This window comes from Pararge aegeria, chromosome 26 (genome assembly GCF_905163445.1).
Source record: "Pararge aegeria chromosome 26, ilParAegt1.1, whole genome shotgun sequence".
Classification (NCBI taxonomy): Eukaryota; Metazoa; Arthropoda; class Insecta; order Lepidoptera; family Nymphalidae; genus Pararge; species Pararge aegeria.
Genome location: NC_053205.1, coordinates 12,234 through 34,048, shown reverse-complemented (window position 1 = coordinate 34,048; position 21,815 = coordinate 12,234). Strand labels below are relative to the sequence as shown.

At 50.2% G+C, this 21,815-nt stretch overlaps 2 protein-coding genes across 2 annotated transcripts; both read left to right on the top strand.

Moving 5' to 3' along the window:
• Positions 1–6,653: 6,653 nt before the first annotated feature.
• Positions 6,654–8,819, top strand: LOC120634982 (the record flags this gene model as incomplete). The annotated part of the gene is made up of 2 exons (XM_039905885.1): positions 6,654–7,154; positions 8,766–8,819. Coding segments are annotated over 2 exons (555 nt in total), but the record flags the coding sequence as incomplete, so codon positions are not given.
• Positions 8,820–18,366: 9,547 nt separating this feature from the next.
• On the top strand, positions 18,367–20,282 carry LOC120634981 (transcriptional regulatory protein AlgP-like). The gene is made up of 3 exons (XM_039905883.1): positions 18,367–19,282; positions 19,354–19,933; positions 20,069–20,282. The coding sequence occupies exons 1-3, from the start codon at positions 18,367–18,369 to the stop codon at positions 20,280–20,282; spliced, it is 1,710 nt and encodes a 569-aa protein (XP_039761817.1).
• The last annotated feature ends 1,533 nt before the right edge of the window (positions 20,283–21,815 follow it).

The window sequence follows — 21,815 nt, the reverse complement described above, 5'->3', positions numbered from 1 at the left end:
GATCTGACTTGTGATAGCCCTTGTGTTAAAAAAACCAAGCCTCAAATAGATCTCCCCTTTTTAAATAGCCACAATAAAATAAAAAAATACATTAGAATTAGTAAAATAATAAAAAAAAACTCAAAAATTAGTAAAAAACCAGAAGAAAAGCAGTGAAAACCTGATACTAAGAAAAGAACGTTCAGTTTTGTTAAATAAGTTAAATACCTTTTCTCTTTCTTTTCAAAGTAGCAGGGAAAAATATAAAAATATGAGAGTGAAATCCAAACCTTAAATGATGTTATTCAACAGCTGGAAGACTCACTTAAAACTATGACTATTAAATATGAGCTGTCAAAAAAGCAGATTGATGAACAAATTCTGGCAGCTGATGAGTTGTTAGCTCTAGGTACCTACAATATGGCTCGTTTTGAGTCATTGGCAAATAAATGTCAATGTTCTCAAGATATACCTACGGCTAACCTAGACTTAAGTAGTAGTATTTTGTCCTCTAATAAGCTAGAGACCTGCCAAGAGCAGTGTGAAAGTATTATTCCTGTCACTACATCCTTAGATTATAATTTATCAAGTAAGCATAAAAAACACACTTTAGTAATTTCAGACAAGCTAGGTAAAGGTTTTGGTCCTATTATGAACTGTTACCTAGATCACTCAGTGACTAATAGATGTTCACCGGGGGCTAATTTAGACTATCTTATTGATAGTTTGAACATAGACAGTTTAGATGTGAATAAAAATGTTATATTTTTGTTAGGAGACAGCTTAAATGTAAAAAAGACACAAATTATAAGATGTGTAGAAAAATTGCTGGCTTTGCATGAAAAATCTAAATGTAGATTTGTTATGTGTGCCTTTCCGTACTGTGGCACACTTAGTTCTAAGCGAAATAAGCAAATTTATAATTTAAATTTATTAATTTATAACTTGACATGCCGTCATAGTGAGGCAGTTTTTTATTTTGATGTGAATAAATTTATTTCACCACTGTTATTGACTAGGGATACTTTTTATCTGTCAAAAAAATGTAAGCAACATATAGCCTCATTATTAGCTTACAATTTAAATGATACAGTTACAAGTGTTGTAACTAAGTCTATTGACAACTTTACAAATTGTACTTTAGGTACCAATATTTCTGATAATGACCCAAGTACTTGTTCAAGTACTAAGAAAATTTCTTATAATTATTTAAACTAGATAGCCAGACAACGGAGAAGCTCTCCAATATGAACATTGTACATCAAAATATACAGAGCTTAACCGGCAAAGAAATTGAAATAGAACTGTTTGTGGAAAAACTCAATATACACATTCTGTGTATTACTGAGCATTGGCTCACTGGTGCACATCCAGCAGTTATCTTAAGGAATTTCAAAATGTCAAGTTGTTCTTCAGAAGGACTGCAATTCATGGTGGGTCCTTAATTTTTGTACACAATAATATAACTTGTAAGGAGCGAAAAGACATAGTTAGTCTTTCTGTTGAACGCACTGTAGAACTATCTTGTGTGGAGCTGGAGCGATTTATAATAGTGTGTGTATATCGTCCCCCCTCAGGTGATTTTAGCCTTTTTGAGGATGTAATGGAAGATGTGCTTAAGCGATTGTCTGTATCCACAAAAAAAGCAATAGTATGCGGGGATTTTAATGTTGATATTTTACTTAGTAATGCAACTACGACTAGGTTGCTAAACTTATTTAAATGTTTTAATTTAAATTATGCTTTTAGTGAACCTACTAGAATTACAGCAACCTCAGCATCGTGTTTAGATAATATTTTTCACAACTGTGAGATCTTAGGTAAATCGATAATAACCAACTTAAGATCAGATCATTGTGGCCAACAAATTACTGTTTTGAATAATATAAACAAAGATAAACATATCGTCAAGTGTAGGCCGATAACTAAGAGCAAATTGACGCGATTCAAAGGTGAAATATCATCCAAAATTCCTGCCCTTGTCTTTAAGAACGGTCATCCTGACAGCATTTATGGTACGCTCTTTAATATTATAGAAAATGAATTTAACAAAATATTCAATTTCAAACATATAGATTTCAATAAAAAAATAAAGTTTAGCGATTGGGCAACTATTGGCATATACAAAAGTAGAGATAATTTGTATGAGCTCTATGGTGAAAAACAATATAACCATACTCCAGCTTTCCTACAACACGTAAAAATGTACTCTAAAACGTTTAAGAACGTTTGCTTTCATGCTAAGTCGCTATACTTTAAGGATCAAATCATAAAATCGGATAACAAAGTACAAACAACCTGGAAAATTGTTAATAATGAAACTGGGAAAGCTAAATCTCGCAACGTAAACTTTGAATTAATTATTAATGATAATAAAGTTACCGCTGACAGTGAGGTTGCAAGTACCTTTGAAAACTTTTTTCAGAGTGTTCCTATTTTGTTGACTGATTCACTTAATTCTTCACCTACTGCAGCTCAGAGTTTATTGAGGAACAACGTTAATGAGTGCAACGTTTTATTTAATTTTAAACATATATCTGCATATGATATAATAAAGAATTTTAAGTTGTTGAAACAGAAAAAAACCGGTGATTTATGGGGTATGTCTGTAATGGTAATATCTAACATTATAGACGTTATTGCCCCTTACTTAGCCATACTTTTTAATGAATGTGTTGATAGAGGTACTTTTCCAAATTTAATGAAACATAGTAAACTTATACCTCTATTTAAATCTGGCAATAAAAACGACATTAACAATTACAGACCCATTTCAATCTTACCAGCTCTTAGTAAGGTCTTTGAAAAAATTATATTAAATCAACTTTTGAATCACTTCAATGTAAATAACTTACTACATCCGGAGCAGTACGGTTTTACTAAAGGTCGTAGCACCACGGATGCAGGCGCTAAACTTTTAAAACATGTGTACGATGCCTGGGAACGTTCGCAGAATGCCATTGGTGTTTTTTGTGATCTATCCAAAGCATTCGATTGTGTCGATCATAAAACCTTGCTTCTTAAACTAGCCCATTATGGTATCAAAAACGTTGCACTAAATTTGGTTGCCTCTTATCTCAGTGACAGAACCCAAAGGGTTTGCATAAAAGACATTAAGTCGCAGGGGTCGGCTACGTCAATGGGTGTCCCACAGGGTTCAATCTTGGGTCCCTTTCTATTTTTGGTGTATATAAATGATCTACCACACCATGTCAGTGAAACCTGTGACATTGTACTGTTTGCTGATGATACATCTCTAATTTTTAAAACTGATAGAGGTAGAGACAACTCTGACGATGTAAGCCGTGCTATGTCGCATGTGTCGCACTGGTTTACTGTCAATAATTTACTTTTAAATGCAAAAAAAACTAAGTGTGTGGAATTTATTTTACCAAATGTAAAGAAAGTTAATAAAAATATAATAATAAATGGAGAATCACTAAAAATGGAAGATTCCACAGTTTTTCTGGGCATGACCTTGGATTGTAAGCTTCAGTGGGGTACCCATATAGATACACTAGCAGGTAAACTAAGCTCGGCTGCCTACGCCGTCAGGAAAATTAGACAGATTACTGACGTAGAAACAGCAAGACTTGTTTACTTCGCGTACTTTCATAGTGTGATGTCTTACGGGATCTTATTATGGGGCAAAGCTGCTGATATTGAAACTATATTCATATTGCAGAAAAGAGCTGTACGGTCAATATATAAACTTAAATCACGTGAATCCCTCCGTGAAAAATTTAAAGAAATTGGTATACTTACGGTAGCCTCACAATACATTTATAACAATATAGTATTTGTAAGACAACATATTAGTCTTTATAAACAAAAAGTGGATATAAACAGTCGACTTACAAGAAATGGTCATAAATTAGTGACATCTGCATATCGTCTGCGAAAGGTGCAGAAGTCATTTGTGGGATTGAGTATACGCTTTTATAATATGATTCCTAAGGTAATTTTGGACCTACCAATCCATAAGTTTAAAGAATGTGTTAAAACACATTTATTACAGCGAGGTTATTATACAATTGATGAGTTTCTTAATGACAAGGTTGCTTGGAAGCATCCGGCTCCGCTTTCATCTCTCACAAGATAGAAAAATGAATGTTAAAATATAAAATGTAAATTTTTGATGTTGGAAAAGAGCAACTGCTGAGTTTCTTGCCGGCTTCTTCTCGGTAGAATCTGCCTTCCGAACCGGTGGTAGAGTCACTACACACGGACAGACTTGACGTTTCAAAAGTGCTTGTATTAGGCCTACTTGAAATAAATGAATTTTGAATTGAATTGAATTGACTGCCTGGAAGCTGGGCGATTTCCGCGCGTGTGGAAAGAAGGACGATTGGTGATGCTGCGGAAGGAGGGTCGATCTCCCGACTCGCCTTCAGCATACAGACCAATCGTCCTGATTGATGAAGTGAGCAAGATGTTGGAGAGAGTTCTGGCCTCCCGCATAAACCAACATCTTGCTCAGCGAGGGCCTGATATCTCGGAGCACCAGTACGGGTTTAGGGTCGGCTTGTCGACCATAGACGCTATTGGTGCTCTGAGAAGTTTCTGCGCTGATGCGCAAAACAGGAGAGAGGGCGTATTGGCGGTGTCTCTGGATATCGCCAATGCCTTTGGCACGCTGCCTTTTGGCGTGATAGAGGAGGCGCTGCGGTTTCACCGGGTGCCCATTTACCTGCGCCGAATGATAGGGCACTACTTGGAGGAAAGGGTAGTGCTCTATCAGGACAGGGATGGGAGCAGGCGAGAAAGGCAGATGGCCTGTGGAATTCCGCAGGGTTCAGTCCTCGGACCCCTGTTGTGGAACCTGGGGTTCGACTGGGCAATTCGCCCGGTTTTGTTGCCCCGGATGGCAATCATATGTTATGCGGACGACACCATGGTTGCCGTTCGGGGGAGCAACTATGAGGAGTTGGTCAGGAGGGCCACGGTGGCCACTGAGTTGATGATCACCCGGATCGGCATGCTGGGTCTTAAAGTGGCCCTTCCAAAAACGGAGGCCGTCCTATTCGGGGGAGCGGGCTGGCGGCCCCCGGCACGCGCCAACATATCTGTGTCGGGGGAAGTTGTCCCAATCAAGGCCCACATGAAGTACTTGGGCCTTGTTTTGGACCGAAAATGGGACTTCGAGGAGCACTTCCGCCAGCTCGCTCCCCGAGTCGTAGGAGCAGCTTCAGCGCTCGGCCGATTGCTCCCAAATGTCGGGGGCCCTGGGGCTCCATGCCGTCGCCTCTTCGCGGGTGTCGTGAGAAGCATGGCGACGTATGGGGCTCCCATATGGTTTGAAGCACTTCGTGCCTCTTCCAAAGCCCTACTGAGGCGGCCGCAACGGGTAGTGGCGAACCGAATTTGCCGAGCCTACACCACGGTTGCCTTTGCAGCAGCCTGTGTCTTGGCAGGCACCCCCCCTTGGGAGCTGGAGGCGGGGGTTCTCGCGGAGACACACCGTGTCAGAGCAGAGGCTCGGGCGAGTGGGGAACACCTGGCCATAGATCAGGTTGGACGTGTGCGGCGAATGGCCGAAAAGAGGATGCGGGACCGCTGGAAAGCGGACCTGGCGGACGCCCTCTATGGCAAACTCACCATAGACGCCGTCCGCCCGGTCCTAGGCCGGTGGTGCCGGCGGAAGCATGGGGCTCTCTCCTACCGGCTGGTGCAGGTCTTGACAGGCCACGGCTGCTTCGGTCACTATCTCTACCGCGTCGCGAGGAGAGAACCGACCCCTTTGTGCCATGAGTGCGGCGCTGCGGATGACACGGCGCAGCATACCCTTGAGGTGTGCAATAAATGGGATCCTCAGCGCCGCGCTCTGGTGGCGGAGATCGGAGGGGATCTCTCGCTGCCCAGCGTAGTGTTTGCCATGCTGAGCAGCGAGAGATCTTGGGAGGCCGTAGCTGACTTCTGCGAAGAGATCATGTCGCAGAAGGAGGCCGCGGAGCGGATGCGTGAAGAAGATCCAAACGCGCACCCGCTCCGGCGCAGACGGGGGGGAAGAAGACGGCGGCAATTTGCCGCTCGTCAGCTTCCCTTGGGAGGCGGCGGGTAGCTATTGGGCTAGCTGCCCGCCACTATACTAGTCTCCTCACTGTCTAAGGGGGGGATCACGCTGTCCCGACCCCCTCCTTTTTAGCGCGGGAGCCCCGGCATTCGGCTGGGGCAGTTGGCAGACGCCTGGGAAGTATACAACGGGTTCCCCGGGCGTCTAGCAAAGCCAACGAGAGGGACATGCCGTGGTGGTTTTTAGTTTGGGTATACCCCAGAGGGGGGAGTCCCACATAACCTCCGTCCTGCCCAAGGGACGGGGGTAGTCATAAAGCTTTTCCACCACGACAAAAAAAAAAAAAAAAAAAAAGGTTAGGTTAGGTTAGGTTAGGTTAGTTCGGGCCTCACCTGGAGCATAATTTTTAGACGGCCGAGTGGAGCAGTGGGCAGAGAGACGGCCGAGTGGAGCAGTGGGCAGAGACCCAGCTTACTGACTCGAAGGTCGTGCACGCAAATGGGCAGGAAAGCTGGTCATGTTATGGGAGGGCTTAAGTTTTTCCCGCCTCCAACGAAGGGTAAGGAGGCTCCTTTGACTCGGGCCCCAGGCTCTTCAAGAGGTCGACAAGAACCGCCACAGGAGGACATCGAAATGGCGACTAATGACCATACGCCATAGCGAATTTCTGCAGGCCAATCTGAACCACTGCGCCCGTGCCCAGGACCTCCTGATACAACACATGGCGGAGTGGCAGATTCAAGTGGCGACAGCCGCCGAGCCCTACTTCATCCCTACTCAATCAAATTGGGCTGGTGACGTCGAGGGATCGGTGGCTGTTGTGGTGCCGGCACATGGAATTCCACTGGTTCCACAACGCAGCGGACCAGGGTTTGTAGCGGTCGTGTGGGGGGAGGTGACACTAATTGGAGTATACTTCTCCCCAAACAAACCCCTGTCTGCCTTCGAGGCTTATCTTAGAAGTCTGGAGCCAGTGGTGAGAGGTGCGGCCCCGACCCAGGTAATCCTGATGGGGGACCTAAATGCGAAGTCTGCGGCGTGGGTATCCCCCATAACAGATCTGAGGGGAGTTGAGTTGGAGAACTGGGCTGCCATGGTCGGCCTGGTCCTTCTCAACCAAGGACGCGCAAACACCTGTGTGCGACGGCAGGGGGGGTCAATAGTGGATGTCTCATTCGCTACCCCTGCCATCGCCTCACGTGCCCAGGATTGGCGCGTCCTCGAGGAAGTGGAGACTCTGTCAGACCATCGGTACATCCGGTGGAGAGTCTCCGCATCCTGCTCGTTGCCTCAAAGTCAGACCGGAGGAGGGAGAGTAGTGTTTCCGAGATGGTCCCTAGCCCGCCTCGACCGTGAAATGGTGGAGGAAGGAGCCATTGTTGAGGCCTGGAACGCAGCCACCCCGGTGCTGACTGATGTTGAGGAGAGGGCGAGGCGTTTCCGCATCGCATTGAAGAGGGTATGTGATGCAGCGATGCCCCGGACCAGGTGCCTCCCAGCCCGGAAGGCGGTTTACTGGTGGTCGCAAGAAATTGCTGCTCTCCGTTGCGACAGTAATCGGGCGCGCCGGGCTTACACCCGCTGCCGCCGAAGAAGGCCACTGGACGCGCCGGAAGAGGATCGCCTATATAAAGAGCTCCAGAGGGCAAAAAGGGCATTCCAGGTGGCCATCGCTAATGCCAAGGACTCCGCCAGCGAGGAGTTCCTGGCAACCCTGAATAGGGATCCATGGGGTCGGCCATACCGCATCGTCAGAGGTAAGATGCGGAGTGCCCCACCCATGAACTCCATGGAGCCGGAGCTCCTTAATCGGGTGGTGTCTGGACTCTTTCCTCAACCACCAGCTTTTACGCCCCCGACTATGACGATTCCATCATTCGGGGAGCGAGAAGAGTCGATGGAAGCCCCTCCGGTCACAGAGGATGAATTAGGAGAAGCGTGGAACCACCTGCGGCGGTGCAAGAAGGCACCGGGACCGGATGGAGTCCCGGGAAGAGTCCTGGCGCTGGCCTTGAGGCACCTCGGGAGCCACCTTAGGCAGTAGGAACATCGCTGGGTTTTAGTGGGTATTCTGGCCGCTTTATGCCGGTGAGTCCCACATACCCCTCCGGAAACGGCGCAGCTTCGGATGCGCTGTTTCCGGAGGGGATGCATAAACGCATTTCCCAGCGTTAAAAAAAAAAAAAAAAAATAGGTTAGGTTAGATAACATCCAATCCTTATATTTTTTAATATCGCCAGATCAAACTTTTTTGTTTTTACTTACGTATTTACATTGACAGGTAACCGCAGTAATCAACGATTACCAATATAATATAGCTCCAGTCAAACCATTTGGCTTTACGTATGCACGTGCCCTGTGGGATCTAAACCGGATCTGCATGGTGGATTATACAATTTCTGTCATCGTTATACACCACACAGATTTTAGTACAGAGTTTATTATATATTAGCACACCCACGGAGATAGGAAATTTGGGGTCTGAGCCCCAGTGGCTTGAACAGAACATTAAAGTATCGGTCCCCGTTATTACTAACTTGTGATATTAAAAGTAGTTCTACTATAAGAGGGAGGAGGCGTGTACCCAGCAATGGGACATTCAAGCTATGGATGAAGATGATGGTGAATCACGTAGCAACGTCGCAAGTTTACCTCACTAACAGGATTCTACAAGGTATGTGTAGGAGCTTGTTCGTCGAGCAAGTATCTACGTCACCACGTACCACGAGCCAACTTTACAAAATATACGTCATTCAAGCATCTAAAGTAACAGGTAACCCCAGTAATCGTTATTACCAATATTACCCGTCTCACGTGGTCAACGTGAGCGATATGTCTCTAAGCGCAGACTTGATCGCATCGTAGGACGCGAAGGAGATGCCCACCGCGATGGGGCCCTTTACCCAATTCATGCTGAGCCCTTTGAAGAAACCCCGCCAACCCTCCGATCTGTGAGATGAAAATCTAATTTGTAAGATGTGATTACTTCCAAAAGTATATCGCCCAAGTATAGAACTTTTGGTATAACTAATGAAAGTTTTTAAATAGAATTTAAAATAATGGTTTGAAGCCAATAATTTGGTTTTAAATAGAAAGAAAAACTAAATGCATATAATTCCCATTACTTCATGTACACGTGTAAACCACTGTACTACTTAATAATGAGAAGTTGAACCTGGTGGATGAGACAGTTTTTCTAGAAATATCGTTAGATGCTAAATTTCAATGGGCTAAAATTCATGTACATAATTTATAGAACATCCTTTAGTTCTGCCGCCTAAGCAGTAAAGAGGTCACGCCATATGACAGACATAGAAACTGTTGGAATTGTCTTATGGGGTACTGCCTGGGTAAGAAGATAGGGGTAGAAATGCAGGTAATCAAAGTTGTCGTTACCTGTAAACGGTGCGCAGCGTGGCCGCGATGGTGGGGTAGGGGTAGGTGCGGTCGGCGCGGCGCCGCGCGGTTTGCATGCGGCGCCGCACGATGTCCAGCGGGTACGACGCGGTCTGCGCGAGCGCGCCCGCCGCGCCGCCGAACGCCATGTTAGTGAGGCCTCGCGGGCTCGAGCCCGTGTACTCTGCGGAACAGATTTAGCTCGATTCATTCATTTAATTCATCCATTACAACTCAAGCCATCGACCGCATATTGCTAACTTCCCATTGACATTGCTATTCCAAGTAAACGGTAAAATGGTTTTATACACACGGGTTTTTCACGCCATTGGTTGCCTTGAAGAGATCGAGGCCACTGGCTTTTTAACCGACTTCAAGAAGGAAGAGTTTCTTAATTCGTCGGAATCTTTTTTTTTTAATGTATTACCCGATTACTCGAAGACGCCTGAACCGATTTGCTGTTATTAAAAAATCAACAATAATGTAACCCAAAGTAGCAAATTTTTTTTTGTATTTAAGTTCCTGGGCGTATGTTGAAGTCAGTTTTTTTTTTAATTTAAAATAATGTATTTATTACGTATTATGTTATTTTGTTCTATACTTTGGTCTGTTGTATAATAAATGTGTATTCATTCATTAAGGTGCTTAATGTGTATATAAAACTTTAGAGATTATAGGTAATAAAATGGTAATACAAATTTTCCGCTCTCATAGTTCGCTCTTTCGTTCAATCGTTCTTTCGTTTACATATCATTCAACATGAACAGCTATTTGAAACGGAGCTCATCCGCGGAAGTATCACCACCATGTTTTATTCTGTCGCTGAGCAGCATTGTTGTAATGCAGCGTTCCGATCTAAAGCGCGTGATTACAGTCACACGAGCCCAAACACCTACCCACCAAATTGCTGCTGCTGTTTTAGTTACTTTCACAGCATTAGGTCAATACTATGGGATACTGCTGCTAAGGTAAGCAGTGGTTACCTGTACAAGGTGTTACATGCAATTCTACCCTTTGTAGCTATACCTATCCGCAACGGTATACGTCTCAAATTGAAGGACACGGGGCGACACGTCCCATTCATTTGTTCATTCACTCACATTCGGGCGTCGTGAGTTAAACACGTGTAGCAATGTCCCGCGACTCACCCAGGTACCAGTGCTTCAGCGAGTCGTAGGTGAAGAAAGACACCCCCGCGTAGGGGATCACCCCCAGCACAGTGGCGGGGTAGCCTCTGCGGACACGGAGACCAGTCCATTATTACCGGAAACAATTCGCTACTTTTCTTAATTTGTGAAACAGCTAAAAATTTGCGACTTTTTCTATAAAACCCCAGCGTACAGACAGTTGTCTGATTAAATCTGTACTCAAAGAATGGGATAAGTTATTAAAATAATACTATTTTTACAAAATTAAAATGAAAGCGAAGCAGCGTATCGTTGATAAGATAATTATACTAAAACAATGTCAGAATAAAATATACTGGTTGTTGTATGAAACAATAATAAATTGATTGAATTACATTGTAGTTTTGTTTGCTCCGAAAAATACAGAAGTTAAAAGATTAAAGGTGGAGAGCAATTAGATGAAATTTATTCGCTTAAACTAAGAAAGAATTGACAGGAGAAACGGCTAAAGGGCGAATATTTAAAGAATTTGCAAGGGATGATGATTACAATCAAGGTAAGGGGAGAATGCACAGCGAAGAGAGTACAGGGCCAGGGTATAGGGCTGAAATGATAAATTCACGGGAGATAAAAGCAAAGCAGCATTTAAGGGGGGTTGCAATACGGGAAGAGTCAACTAGGCTAAAGTGAGGTGAAGCAGGAAATGTGGCAAGGGTTTAAAGGCGTCAGACTGGAGAAAGGACAACTTAGAAAATTTTACAGTTATTGGGCCAAAATTTGATGGGGGTTGGGAGGGGAATACATACAATAGAGGTTACGGGTGGGGATGAGGGGAATACATCGTTGAGAGCAGAGTGGTTGGGAGGGGAAGAGCAGGGGTCCGAAGGTGAAGGAGGGGAAGAGCAGGGGTCCGAAGGTGAAGGACGGGAAGAGCAGGGGTCCGAAGGTGAAGGACGGAAAGAGCAGGGGTCCGAAGGTGAAGGAGGGGAAGAGCAGGGGTCCGAAGGTGAAGGAGGGGAAGAGCAGGGGTCCGAAGGTGAAGGAGGGGAAGAGCAGGGGTCCGAAGGTAAGGAGGGGAAGAGCAGGGGTCCGAAGGTGAAGGACGGAAAGAGCAGGGGTCCGAAGGTGAAGGAGGGGAAGAGCAGGGGTCCAAAGGTGAAAGAGGGGAAGAGCAGGGGTCCGAAGGTAAAGGACGGGAAGAGCAGGGTTCCGAAGGTGAAGGACGGGAAGAGCAGGGGTCCGAAGGTGAAGGACGGGAAGAGCAGGGTTCCGAAGGTGAAGGAGGGGAAGAGCAGGGGTCCGAAGGTGAAGGACGGGATGAGGAGGGGTCCGAAGGTGAAGGAGGGGAAGAGCAGGGGTCCGAAGGTGAAGGACGGAAAGAGCAGGGGTCCGAAGGTGAAGGAGGGGAAGAGCAGGGGTCCGAAGGTGAAGGAGGGGAAGAGCAGGGGTCCGAAGGTGAAAGAGGGGAAGAGCAGGGGTCCGAAGGTAAAGGACGGGAAGAGCAGGGTTCCGAAGGTGAAGGACGGGAAGAGCAGGGGTCCGAAGGTGAAGGACGGGAAGAGCAGGGTTCCGAAGGTGAAGGAGGGGAAGAGCAGGGGTCCGAAGGTGAAGGAGGGGAAGAGCAGGGGTCCGAAGGTGAAGGAGGGGAAGAGCAGGGTTCCGAAGGTGAAGGAGGGGAAGAGCAGGGTTCAGAAGGTGAAGGACGGGAAGAGCAGGGTTCCAAAGGTGAAGGACAGGAAGAGCAGGGGTCCGAAGGTGAAGGACGGGAAGAGCAGGGTTCCGAAGGTGAAGGAGGGGAAGAGCAGGGGTCCGAAGGTGAAGGAGGGGAAGAGCAGGGGTCCGAAGGTGAAGGAGGGGAAGAGCAGGGTTCCGAAGGTGAAGGACGGGAAGAGCAGGGTTCCGAAGGTGAAGGAGGGGAAGAGCAGGGGTCCGAAGGTGAAGGAGGGGAAGAGCAGGGTTCCGAAGGTGAAGGAGGGGAAGAGCAGGGTTCAGAAGGTGAAGGACGGGAAGAGCAGGGTTCCGAAGGTGAAGGAGGGGAAGAGCAGGGGTCCGAAGGTGAAGGACGGGAAGAGGAGGGGTCCGAAGGTGAAGGAGGGGAAGAGCAGGGGTCCGAAGGTGAAGGACGGAAAGAGCAGGGGTCCGAAGGTGAAGGAGGGGAAGAGCAGGGTTCCGAAGGTGAAGGAGGGGAAGAGCAGGGGTCCGAAGGTGAAGGACGGGAAGAGCAGGGGTCCGAAGGTGAAGGAGGGGAAGAGCAGGGTTCCGAAGGTGAAGGAGGGGAAGAGCAGGGTTCCGAAGGTGAAGGAGGGGAAGAGCAGGGGTCCGAAGGTGAAGGAGGGGAAGAGCAGGGTTCCGAAGGTGAAGGAGGGGAATAGCAGGGGTCCGAAGGTGAAGGAGGGGAAGAGCAGGGGTCCGAAGGTGAAGGACGGAAAGAGCAGGGGTCCGAAGGTGAAGGAGGGGAAGAGCAGGGTTTCGAAGGTGAAGGAGGGGAAGAGCAGGGTTCAGAAGGTGAAGGACGGGAAGAGCAGAGTTCCAAAGGTGAAGGACGGGAAGAGCAGGGGTCCGAAGGTGAAGGACGGGAAGAGCAAAGGTCCGAAGGTGAAGGAGGGGAAGAGCAGGGTTCCGAAGGTGAAGGAGGGGAAGAGCAGGGTTCCGAAGGTGAAGGACGGGAAGAGCAGGGTTCCGAAGGTGAAGGAGGGGAAGAGCAGGGGTCCGAAGGTGAAGGACGGGAAGAGCAGGGGTCCGAAGGTGAAGGAGGGGAAGAGCAGGGTTCCGAAGGTGAAGGACGGGAAGAGCAGGGTTCCGAAGGTGAAGGAGGGGAAGAGCAGGGGGCCGAAGGTGAAGGAGGGGAAGAGCAGGGTTCCGAAGGTGAAGGAGGGGAAGAGCAGGGGGCCGAAGGTGAAGGAGGGGAAGGTCCGAAGGTGAAGGACGGGAAGAGCAGGGTTCCGAAGGTGAAGGAGGGGAAGAGCAGGGTTCCGAAGGTGAAGGACGGGAAGAGCAGGGTTCCGAAGGTGAAGGAGGGGAAGAGCAGGGTTCCGAAGGTGAAGGAGGGGAAGAGCAGGGTTCCGAAGGTGAAGGAGGGGAAGAGCAGGGTTCAGAAGGTGAAGGAGGGGAAGAGCAGGGTTCAGAAGGTGAAGGACGGGAAGAGCAGGGTTCCAAAGGTGAAGGACGGGAAGAGCAGGGGTCCGAAGGTGAAGGACGGGAAGAGCAGGGGTCCGAAGGTGAAGGAGGGGAAGAGCAGGGTTCCGAAGGTGAAGGAGGGGAAGAGCAGGGTTCCGAAGGTGAAGGACGGGAAGAGCAGGGTTCCGAAGGTGAAGGAGGGGAAGAGCAGGGGTCCGAAGGTGAAGGACGGGAAGAGCAGGGGTCCGAAGGTGAAGGAGGGGAAGAGCAGGGTTCCGAAGGTGAAGGAGGGGAAGAGCAGGGTTCCGAAGGTGAAGGAGGGGAAGAGCAGGGGTCCGAAGGTGAAGGAGGGGAAGAGCAGGGTTCCGAAGGTGAAGGAGGGGAATAGCAGGGGTCCGAAGGTGAAGGAGGGGAAGAGCAGGGGTCCGAAGGTGAACGAGGGGAAGAGCAGGGGTCCGAAGGTGAAGGAGGGGAAGAGCCGGGGGCCGAAGGTGAAGGAGGGGAAGAGCAGGGGTCCGAAGGTGAAGGAGGGGAAGAGCAGGGTTCAGAAGGTGAAGGAGGGGAAGGTCCGAAGGTGAAGGAGGGGAAGAGCAGGGGTCCGAAGGTGAAGGAGGGGAATAGCAGGGGTCCGAAGGTGAAGGAGCTTTTACGCCCCCGACTATGACGATTCCATCATTCGGGGAGCGAGAAGAGTCGATAGAAGCCCCTCCATTCACAGAGGATGAATTAGGAGAAGCGTGGAACCACCTGCGGCGGTGCAAGAAGGCACCGGGACCGGATGGAGTCCCGGGAAGAGTCCTGGCGCTGGCCTTGAGGCACCTCGGGAGCCACCTTAGGCAGCTATTTAATGACTGCCTGGAGGCGGGGCGGTTCCCGAGAGTATGGAAACAGGGACGCTTGGTGCTGTTGCGGAAGGAGGGTCGTTCTCCTGATTCTCCTTCGGCATACAGACCAATTGTCCTTATTGATGAGGTGAGCAAGATGCTGGAGAGAGTTCTGGCCTCTCGTATTAACCAGCACCTCGCTCTGCAGGGCCCTGATCTTTCGGAACACCAGTACGGCTTTAGGGTAGGCAAGTCGACGATAGATGCCGTTGGTGCTCTGAAAAGTTTCTGCGAAGGAGCGCAGAAGGAAAGCGACGGGGTATTGGCGGTATCACTAGATATCGCCAATGCCTTTGGCACCCTGCCGTATAGCGTGGTAGAGGAGGCGCTCCAATATCATCGGGTGCCCCTGTACCTGCGCCGAATGATAGGGCACTACCTGGAGGAAAGGGTAGTGGTCTATCAGGGAAAGGACGGGGCGAGGCAGGAGAGGCGTATGGCTTGTGGGGTTCCGCAGGGATCGGTTCTCGGACCCCTGCTGTGGAACCTGGGCTTTGATTGGGCAATTCGTCCGGTTCTGCTGCCCCGGATGGTAATTATTTGTTACGCGGACGACACCATGGTTGCCGTCCGGGGAAGCAGTTATGAGGAGTCGGTGAGGAGGGCTACGGTGGCCACCGAGCTGATGGTCACCCGAATTGGCATGTTGGGGCTCAAAGTTGCCCTTCCAAAGACGGAGGCCGTCCTATTCGGGGGAACGTGTTGTCGTCGGTGTAGTATATGCAGCTGATGGTGTGCCGTGACACCGCAACAATCGCGTGGGGAATTTCGTCGTGGATACGCGACTTTTTGGCCGTAGTGCGCACTATCACCACATATTCGGATGTCAGACCCTGGGCCTCGTGGATGGTGTTCACTCGTGATCCCTGTCCCGTTCCATATCCCAAGGACTTCAAGAGAGCCTTTTCTTTTTGGGTATGGGTAAGGTACAAGGTGTTAATTGTCTCTTTAGGGATCTCGGCACCAGTGTAGTCCTTCAGGGTCAGGGACTGTATCCGAACGTTGGACGAGTATATGCCATCATACACTTCGTTGAGCGCATACGCCACGTCCATGGGGTTTCTGTGCGTGCACAACAGTTGTTTGCTGATAGTGAGGAATACGCTAGGGCGGGAGTACTTTAATGAGAAAGCGTTACTACGGTCGATGAAGGGCACCTGGTTTTCGTCGCCAATTATGAGCATTTCGCTGGCATGAGCAAGTTTCGCGGCCATAATTATCGATCCTGGGTGGCTCATGAGAGCTTCATCCACGATGAGGCGCTCGCAGTGCCTCTCGCTTTGCTCTTTGAATCCATTTACCAAGACCGATGCCATGGTGCGGACTTTGAGTGTTGATGCCGCTCCGTACTTTGCCTGCAGCTTCTCCTTCAAATCCTTTTTGGCCTCCGTGGTTGCTGTTAGAACCACGTCACGATTTATCTCGAAGTTCCTCACTATCCAGGTGGTCTTCCCACAGCCAGGAACTCCGTTTACCCAGGTGATTTTGGGTGCTTTCCAGGATTTCAGGGGCTCCTTCTCGTACTTCGCTATCTTATTGCCTTGTTCGAGGATTCTCTGTCCCAGCATTATGTTGGTGCATTTTGCCAGGACAACTATTGGGTCGGTGGATGGTGTTTTGAACCGCGGCTTATTATCTTCTGCTTCCGCCTCTTCGTCCACCTCGACAAAACCTGCTGTTGCGCTGTATGCGGCCATGTGGTCGAGTTCTTCTACATTTCCATGTAGAGTTTGCCGACGTCCGTTGTCGTAAATAACCGCTTCAGCTTCCTGGAGTCTCACCGTCAAGAGGCCAGTGTTTTGATGTTTGTAGGCCTGCAGGATGTCATGGCAGGTCTTCCGGCTGACCTCTAGCTCAGCTTCGATAAGAGCCATGAACTCCAAGAATGCATTCATGATGTGGTCCATTGGTGTTACTACGACTCCGAGGGTCGGCGGTTCGACCAGGCCTTTTTCGGCGTTAGTCCGTTTGTCGCTGGGTGAAGTTTTGGGCTGTGGCCTGGGCTTCAAGAAAGCGGCCAGTGCACTGCCCACCTCTTGCGTCATTGACTCGGCTCTCTTTTTTGATTTTTCGCCAGACATGCTTGCTATTGCCGATTTGAACGTGCTGATGGCTGTTTTAAAGGCACGTGTCGGCGCAGAGGTTGTCTGGGAGGACTCCCCTTGAGTTTTCTCGGCCTCCTGCCACTTTTGTGTCAGCTGTTCCGCGCCGCTTTTCCGCTCCTGAGTAACCATGATGGTGGGTGGAACATTTTCCCAGTCAGGTGTTTCGCTGGGTTTTTTCCTGGGTTTGAGGTAACTAAGGTCCTCTCCCCTGTTTTCGTAGACAACTACCTGGTGCTTTTTCGATGCGTCTATGCAACCAAGGTAGTCCTCTATTGTTCCTTTTGTATAGCCCACCGCCATGGCGTCGACGCTAATTATTCGGGCAGGTGTGTCGCCCGTGCTGCAGAATGATGTTAGTACTGAGCTGGCCCTGGCAAATGGTGGTTCCAGTAGATTCCAGTTGAATATTGCGACAACTTTGTTCTTTGTGCGCAATATTCTACAGGGTTGTTGAGCTACTGTAACTTCTGGCAGGGCTTCATAGATTTTGCGTCGAATTGTATTTTTGGAAGTGCTTCCGTTCGCTAGCGCTGCGAGTCCTGGCGATATCATCACCCTGCTCGAGTCGCTCGCGATGCAGAAGCCTATCCCCAATCTCTCAGAGCTGTTATCCATAAACAGTGCCACACCACGGGTTCTTAACCCCGGATTTCCCCTTTCTGCCATTAGCAAGAGCTGCCTGGTAGGCATATCCTGCACCGGGCAGGGTTGTTGGGGTAACGGGGCCTGGGTGGTCCTGCTCAAGTCTGGGCTTGGCGGCGTCGGGTTGCTGTTTCTCCTGACGGCAATGAGGAAGATCTTCTCCACATACCTCAGGAAGTCTGGTCTTCTCTCTGGATCCGCTACGAGATCGTGGAAGCTTCTAGTTGAGATTTCCCGATCGATTTGATGTTCGAGCTCGTAGCGATGGTTCGAGAATCTTGGGCATTCTACTATAAGGTGTTCGACAGTTTCTGTTTCGTTTGGGTCACATTCGCAGGCTGGGCTATCTTTTAGCCTAAAGGCACCCCTCGTATTCATGTTCTAACCTAACCTAACCTAAATCTAGTTTTGACACCTTTAGACTTTAGATTCAAGATTTAATGTGAATATATGCATTAATAAAAACTCATTACTATTTTAATACTAGTTATGCTGCTGTTGATGCACTGATGAAAGCCAGATAGCTAGATCAGTGTTTAGTTAGTCGTAGTTGCCGGTGGGCTGAGGTCTAAAGGAATCCAAACTAGTTTTAAAAGGTTAGGTTAGGTTAGGTTAGGTTAGGTTAGGTTAGGTTAGGTTAGGTTAGGTTAGGTTAGGTTAGGTTAGGTTAGGTTAGGTTAGGTTAGGTTAGGTTAGGTTAGGTTAGGTTAGGTTAGGTTAGGTTGCCCCCAAACTCATCGGGGCTGCAGGGGCGCTGAGTCGGCTCCTCCCTAACTTGGGCGGACCTGGCGTTGGCTGCCGCCGCCTGTACACAGGAGTGGTGCGGTCGATGGCCCTGTATGGAGCACCGATCTGCCCGGGAGGGTCCCCGCAAGGGGGAATCCCTTGGTGCGTCACTTGTGGCGCATCGGCCCCATGTATACGGGGGGGCCACCAGTCGTAAGGAAGAGGAGGATAGAGGGTGTGGAGGTGTGGAGGGTGTGGAGAATAATATTAGAGGGCTAGAAGGCCCGCAAGGAGAGGAGGGAACGAGTTGTATAGCTCGCCCCTCGGATACTGGTATTAGGCTGAAAATTGTTCTGCCGAAACCAACGCAAGAGGGAATGGACGTTGAGTCCCTTGTGGATTCAGACTCGGAGGAAGCAGATAGAGAGTTGGAGGCTTTGGTTGGGCCTTGGAAAGGCATTGGAGCCGCCCAAAAGCGGCCCCGTGAGGTGGTGGATGAAGAAGAGGGGGAGCCCTCGGAGAAGGCTGTGGCAGTGGAGCCTGAGGTTGAAGCCAAATTGTGGTCGAAAACTGGGAGGGGGGCGGATGCAGAGAGGGGACGCCGTCTTCCTTCCACTCAGAGTAGGCCTCAGACAGCGGATGAGGAGCTTCGAGAACGTAGCCCCATCCTATCGCACATTGACTACGCCCTTTCAAGGGATGAATTGATTGACAGAGCCAGGAGCGCGGTTTCCTCGATAATGAGTGAAACCCAGAAATCAGGCAACCTCAAGGGCGGTATCAGGGGGGAAATAAACCGGGCCACTAAGATCATCTACTCGGCCATGGATTCCCTCCAGGCAATGACGGCTGACGAGGAAGCTAGGAGGCTTCGGGCAGATAATAGGAGGATGCGACAGGAGATGGCTGTTTTACGTGCCGAGGTCAAGGCTCTCCGGACCTCTTTCTCCGCAAGGGAGAAATCCCCTGCTCCAATGCGTCAGCCTGACTTAGACGTGGATCCCCAGGCCTCCCCAGCTCTTGGGGAAATGCTTGAAACCCTTAAAAGGGATCTCTTTGTGTCGATTGGAGGGATGGTTAACGAGCGCCTCAAACAGCTGGAAAAGCGGCTGCCTCAGGAGCCCATATTGAGGCCCCCACTTGCTGCAGACAAGAAGCGGGGAAAAGTAGACCACCGCCCTACCGACGAGCCTTCCGCGGGCCCATCGCCAGCTCGCCCAGCGACGACGCAGCCAACGGGAAGACCCAAAAGATCTAAGGCAACCAAGCCTGCACCTGCACCACAGGCAGAGGGTAGCGCCCCCTGCGTAAGGAAGCGCCACATGAGACCGAGACCGCTAGGACAACGGCTCCGACTCCACCAGCCTGGTCTGAAGTAGTCGGGAGGAAGGCCAAGGCCAAGTCCAAGAAGGCCGCTGGGCGCAAAGCTACCGTCCCAGCCCACGCACCTGCTAAGTCTCCGCCGGCTACCCGGAAGGGTAAATTGACCTCGCCCAAGTCCTCGGCAGTCGTCATTACCCTGAGGCCAGAAGCCGTCGCAACACAAAGTTATGCGACGGTCATGAAGGCAGCCACTTCTGGCTTTGCCCTTTCGGAGGTCGGGGTAAATCACGTGCGGGTCCGCAAATCCGCCACCGGGGCTCGAATTATTGAGGTCCCAGGAGCCGGCAGTGCAAAGGCCGCGGATGAGCTGGCCGGGAAACTGCAAGGCCTCGTTGGCGAGTGGGTGACGGTGTCCCGGCCCATGAAAACTGCCGAACTTCGGCTGGTCGGGCTCGACGAGTCGGTCACTCCCGAAGAAGTCCAGCGAGTGGCGGCAGAGAAGGGAAACGTCCCACCGGAGCAGGTGAGGGTTGGCGCCATTCGAATGGGACCAAGTGGGACTGGTTCATCCCTTGTCCGATGCCCGGTGCCCGCAGCAAAGCTGCTCATTGCGGCAGGACGGTTAGTCGTTGGGTGGTCTGCGGCCCGTATTACCCTTGTGGAACCTATCCCGATGCGCTGCTTTAAGTGCATGGGGGTGGGTCACACAAGGGCTCTCTGCCCGTCACCTGCCGACCGAAGCACTTTGTGCTTCAGATGTGGTAAGGATGGGCACAAGGCGGCCTCGTGCTCAGCTGACCCGAAGTGTGCAGTCTGCACGCAGTTGGGTAGGAAAGCTGGGCATGTCATGGGGGGGCTGAAGTGCTCTCCACCCCCTACAAAGGGTAAAGAGGCCCCTTTGACCCGGGCCCCTGACACAGGCAATGGGCAACAGGAGACTGAACCGGAGGACATCGAAATGGACGCTTAATGCCAGAACGCCATAACGACTTCCTCCTGGCAAATCTTAACCACTCTGCCCGTGCGCAGGATCTCCTGATGCAGCACATGGCGGAGTGGCAGATTAAAGTGGTGACAGCCGCTGAGCCCTACTTTATCCCCCCCCCAACCAAACTGGGCTGGGGATACTGAGGGCTCGGTGGCCATCGTGGTGCCGGGACACGGGGTTCCACTGGTTCCAATACGCAACGGACCAGGGTTCGTTGCTGTCGGATGGGGGGAGTTGATACTTATTGGAGTATACTTCTCCCCAAACAGACCTCTGTCCGACTTTGAGTCATACCTCAGAATGTTGGAGCCAGTGGTGAGAGGTGCGGCCCCAGCCCAGGTTATCTTGATGGGAGATCTCAACGCAAAGTCCGCCGCGTGGGGATCGCCCATCACAGACCTGAGGGGGGTTGAGCTACAGAACTGGGCTGCCATGGTTGGCCTGGTCCTACTCAATATTTATGTCCTTGTATTAGCAATAGTGTATGGCAATAAAGGATTTTTATTATTATTATTATTATTACTCAACCGAGGACGCGTCAACACCTGTGTGCGACAGCAGGGGGGGTCAATAGTGGACATTACATTCGCTACCCCTGCCATCGCCTCACGTACCCGGGACTGGCGTGTCCTTGAGGAAGTAGAGACTCTGTCTGACCACCGATATATTCGGTGGAGAGTCTCCGCGTCACTCCCGGCCTCCCAAAGGCAGACTGGGGGAGGTCGAGGACTGTTTCCCAGATGGACCTTAGCCCACCTCGACCGCGAAATGGCGGAGGAGGGGGCCATAATCGAGGCCTGGAACACTGCTCCCCCGGGATCGACGGGCATTGAAGACAGGGCGATGCACTTTCGCATCGCCCTATCTAGGATATGTGACGCGGCAATGCCCAGGACTAGGCGCCTTCCCGCCCGGAGGGCAGTATACTGGTGGTCACCAGAAATTGCGGCTCTCCGGGCCGCCAGCAATCGGGCGCGCCGGGCCTACACCCGCTGCCGCCGCAGGAGGCCGCTGTCTGGGCCAGAAGAAACTCGCCTCTATAGGAAGCTTCAGAGGGCAAAACTGGCCTTCCAAGTAGCCATTGCCAATGCCAAAGATGCCGCCAACGAGGAGTTCTTGGCAACCTTGGATAGGGATCCATGGGGCCGGCCATACCGCATCGTAAGAGGTAAGATGCGGAGTGCCCCCCCCATGGATTTCATGGAGCCGGGCCTTCTTAACCGGGTGGTGTCTGGGCTCTTTCCCCAGCCACCGGTTTTCTCACCCCCGATTATGGCACCTCCGTCCGGGGACCAAGAAGAGCCAGTGGAAGCCCCTCCAGTCACAGACGAAGAGATAAGGGAGGTTTGGGACCACTTGAGGCGGCAGAAAAAGGCACCTGGACCGGACGGAGTTCCCGGAAGGGTTTTGGCGCTGGCCTGTAAGCATCTTGGGGTTCATCTCAGGCAGCTATTCGACGACTCCAGGAGGCAGTGCATTCTTTTAACCAATGCATATCTACTTATGATGAAGCTT

What these genes read in the sequence shown, in the direction of transcription:
- LOC120634981 (XM_039905883.1), top strand. Translation starts at nt 18,367, where the DNA reads ATGGACGTTGAGTCCCTTGTGGATTCAGACTCGGAGGAAGCAGATAGA. An exon ending in ACCTGCACCACAGGCAGAGG is followed by an intron (nt 19,283 to 19,353) that starts GTAGCGCCCCCT and finishes CGACTCCACCAG; the next exon opens with CCTGGTCTGAAGTAGTCGGG. An exon ending in CTGCTCATTGCGGCAGGACG is followed by an intron (nt 19,934 to 20,068) that starts GTTAGTCGTTGG and finishes TTTGTGCTTCAG; the next exon opens with ATGTGGTAAGGATGGGCACA.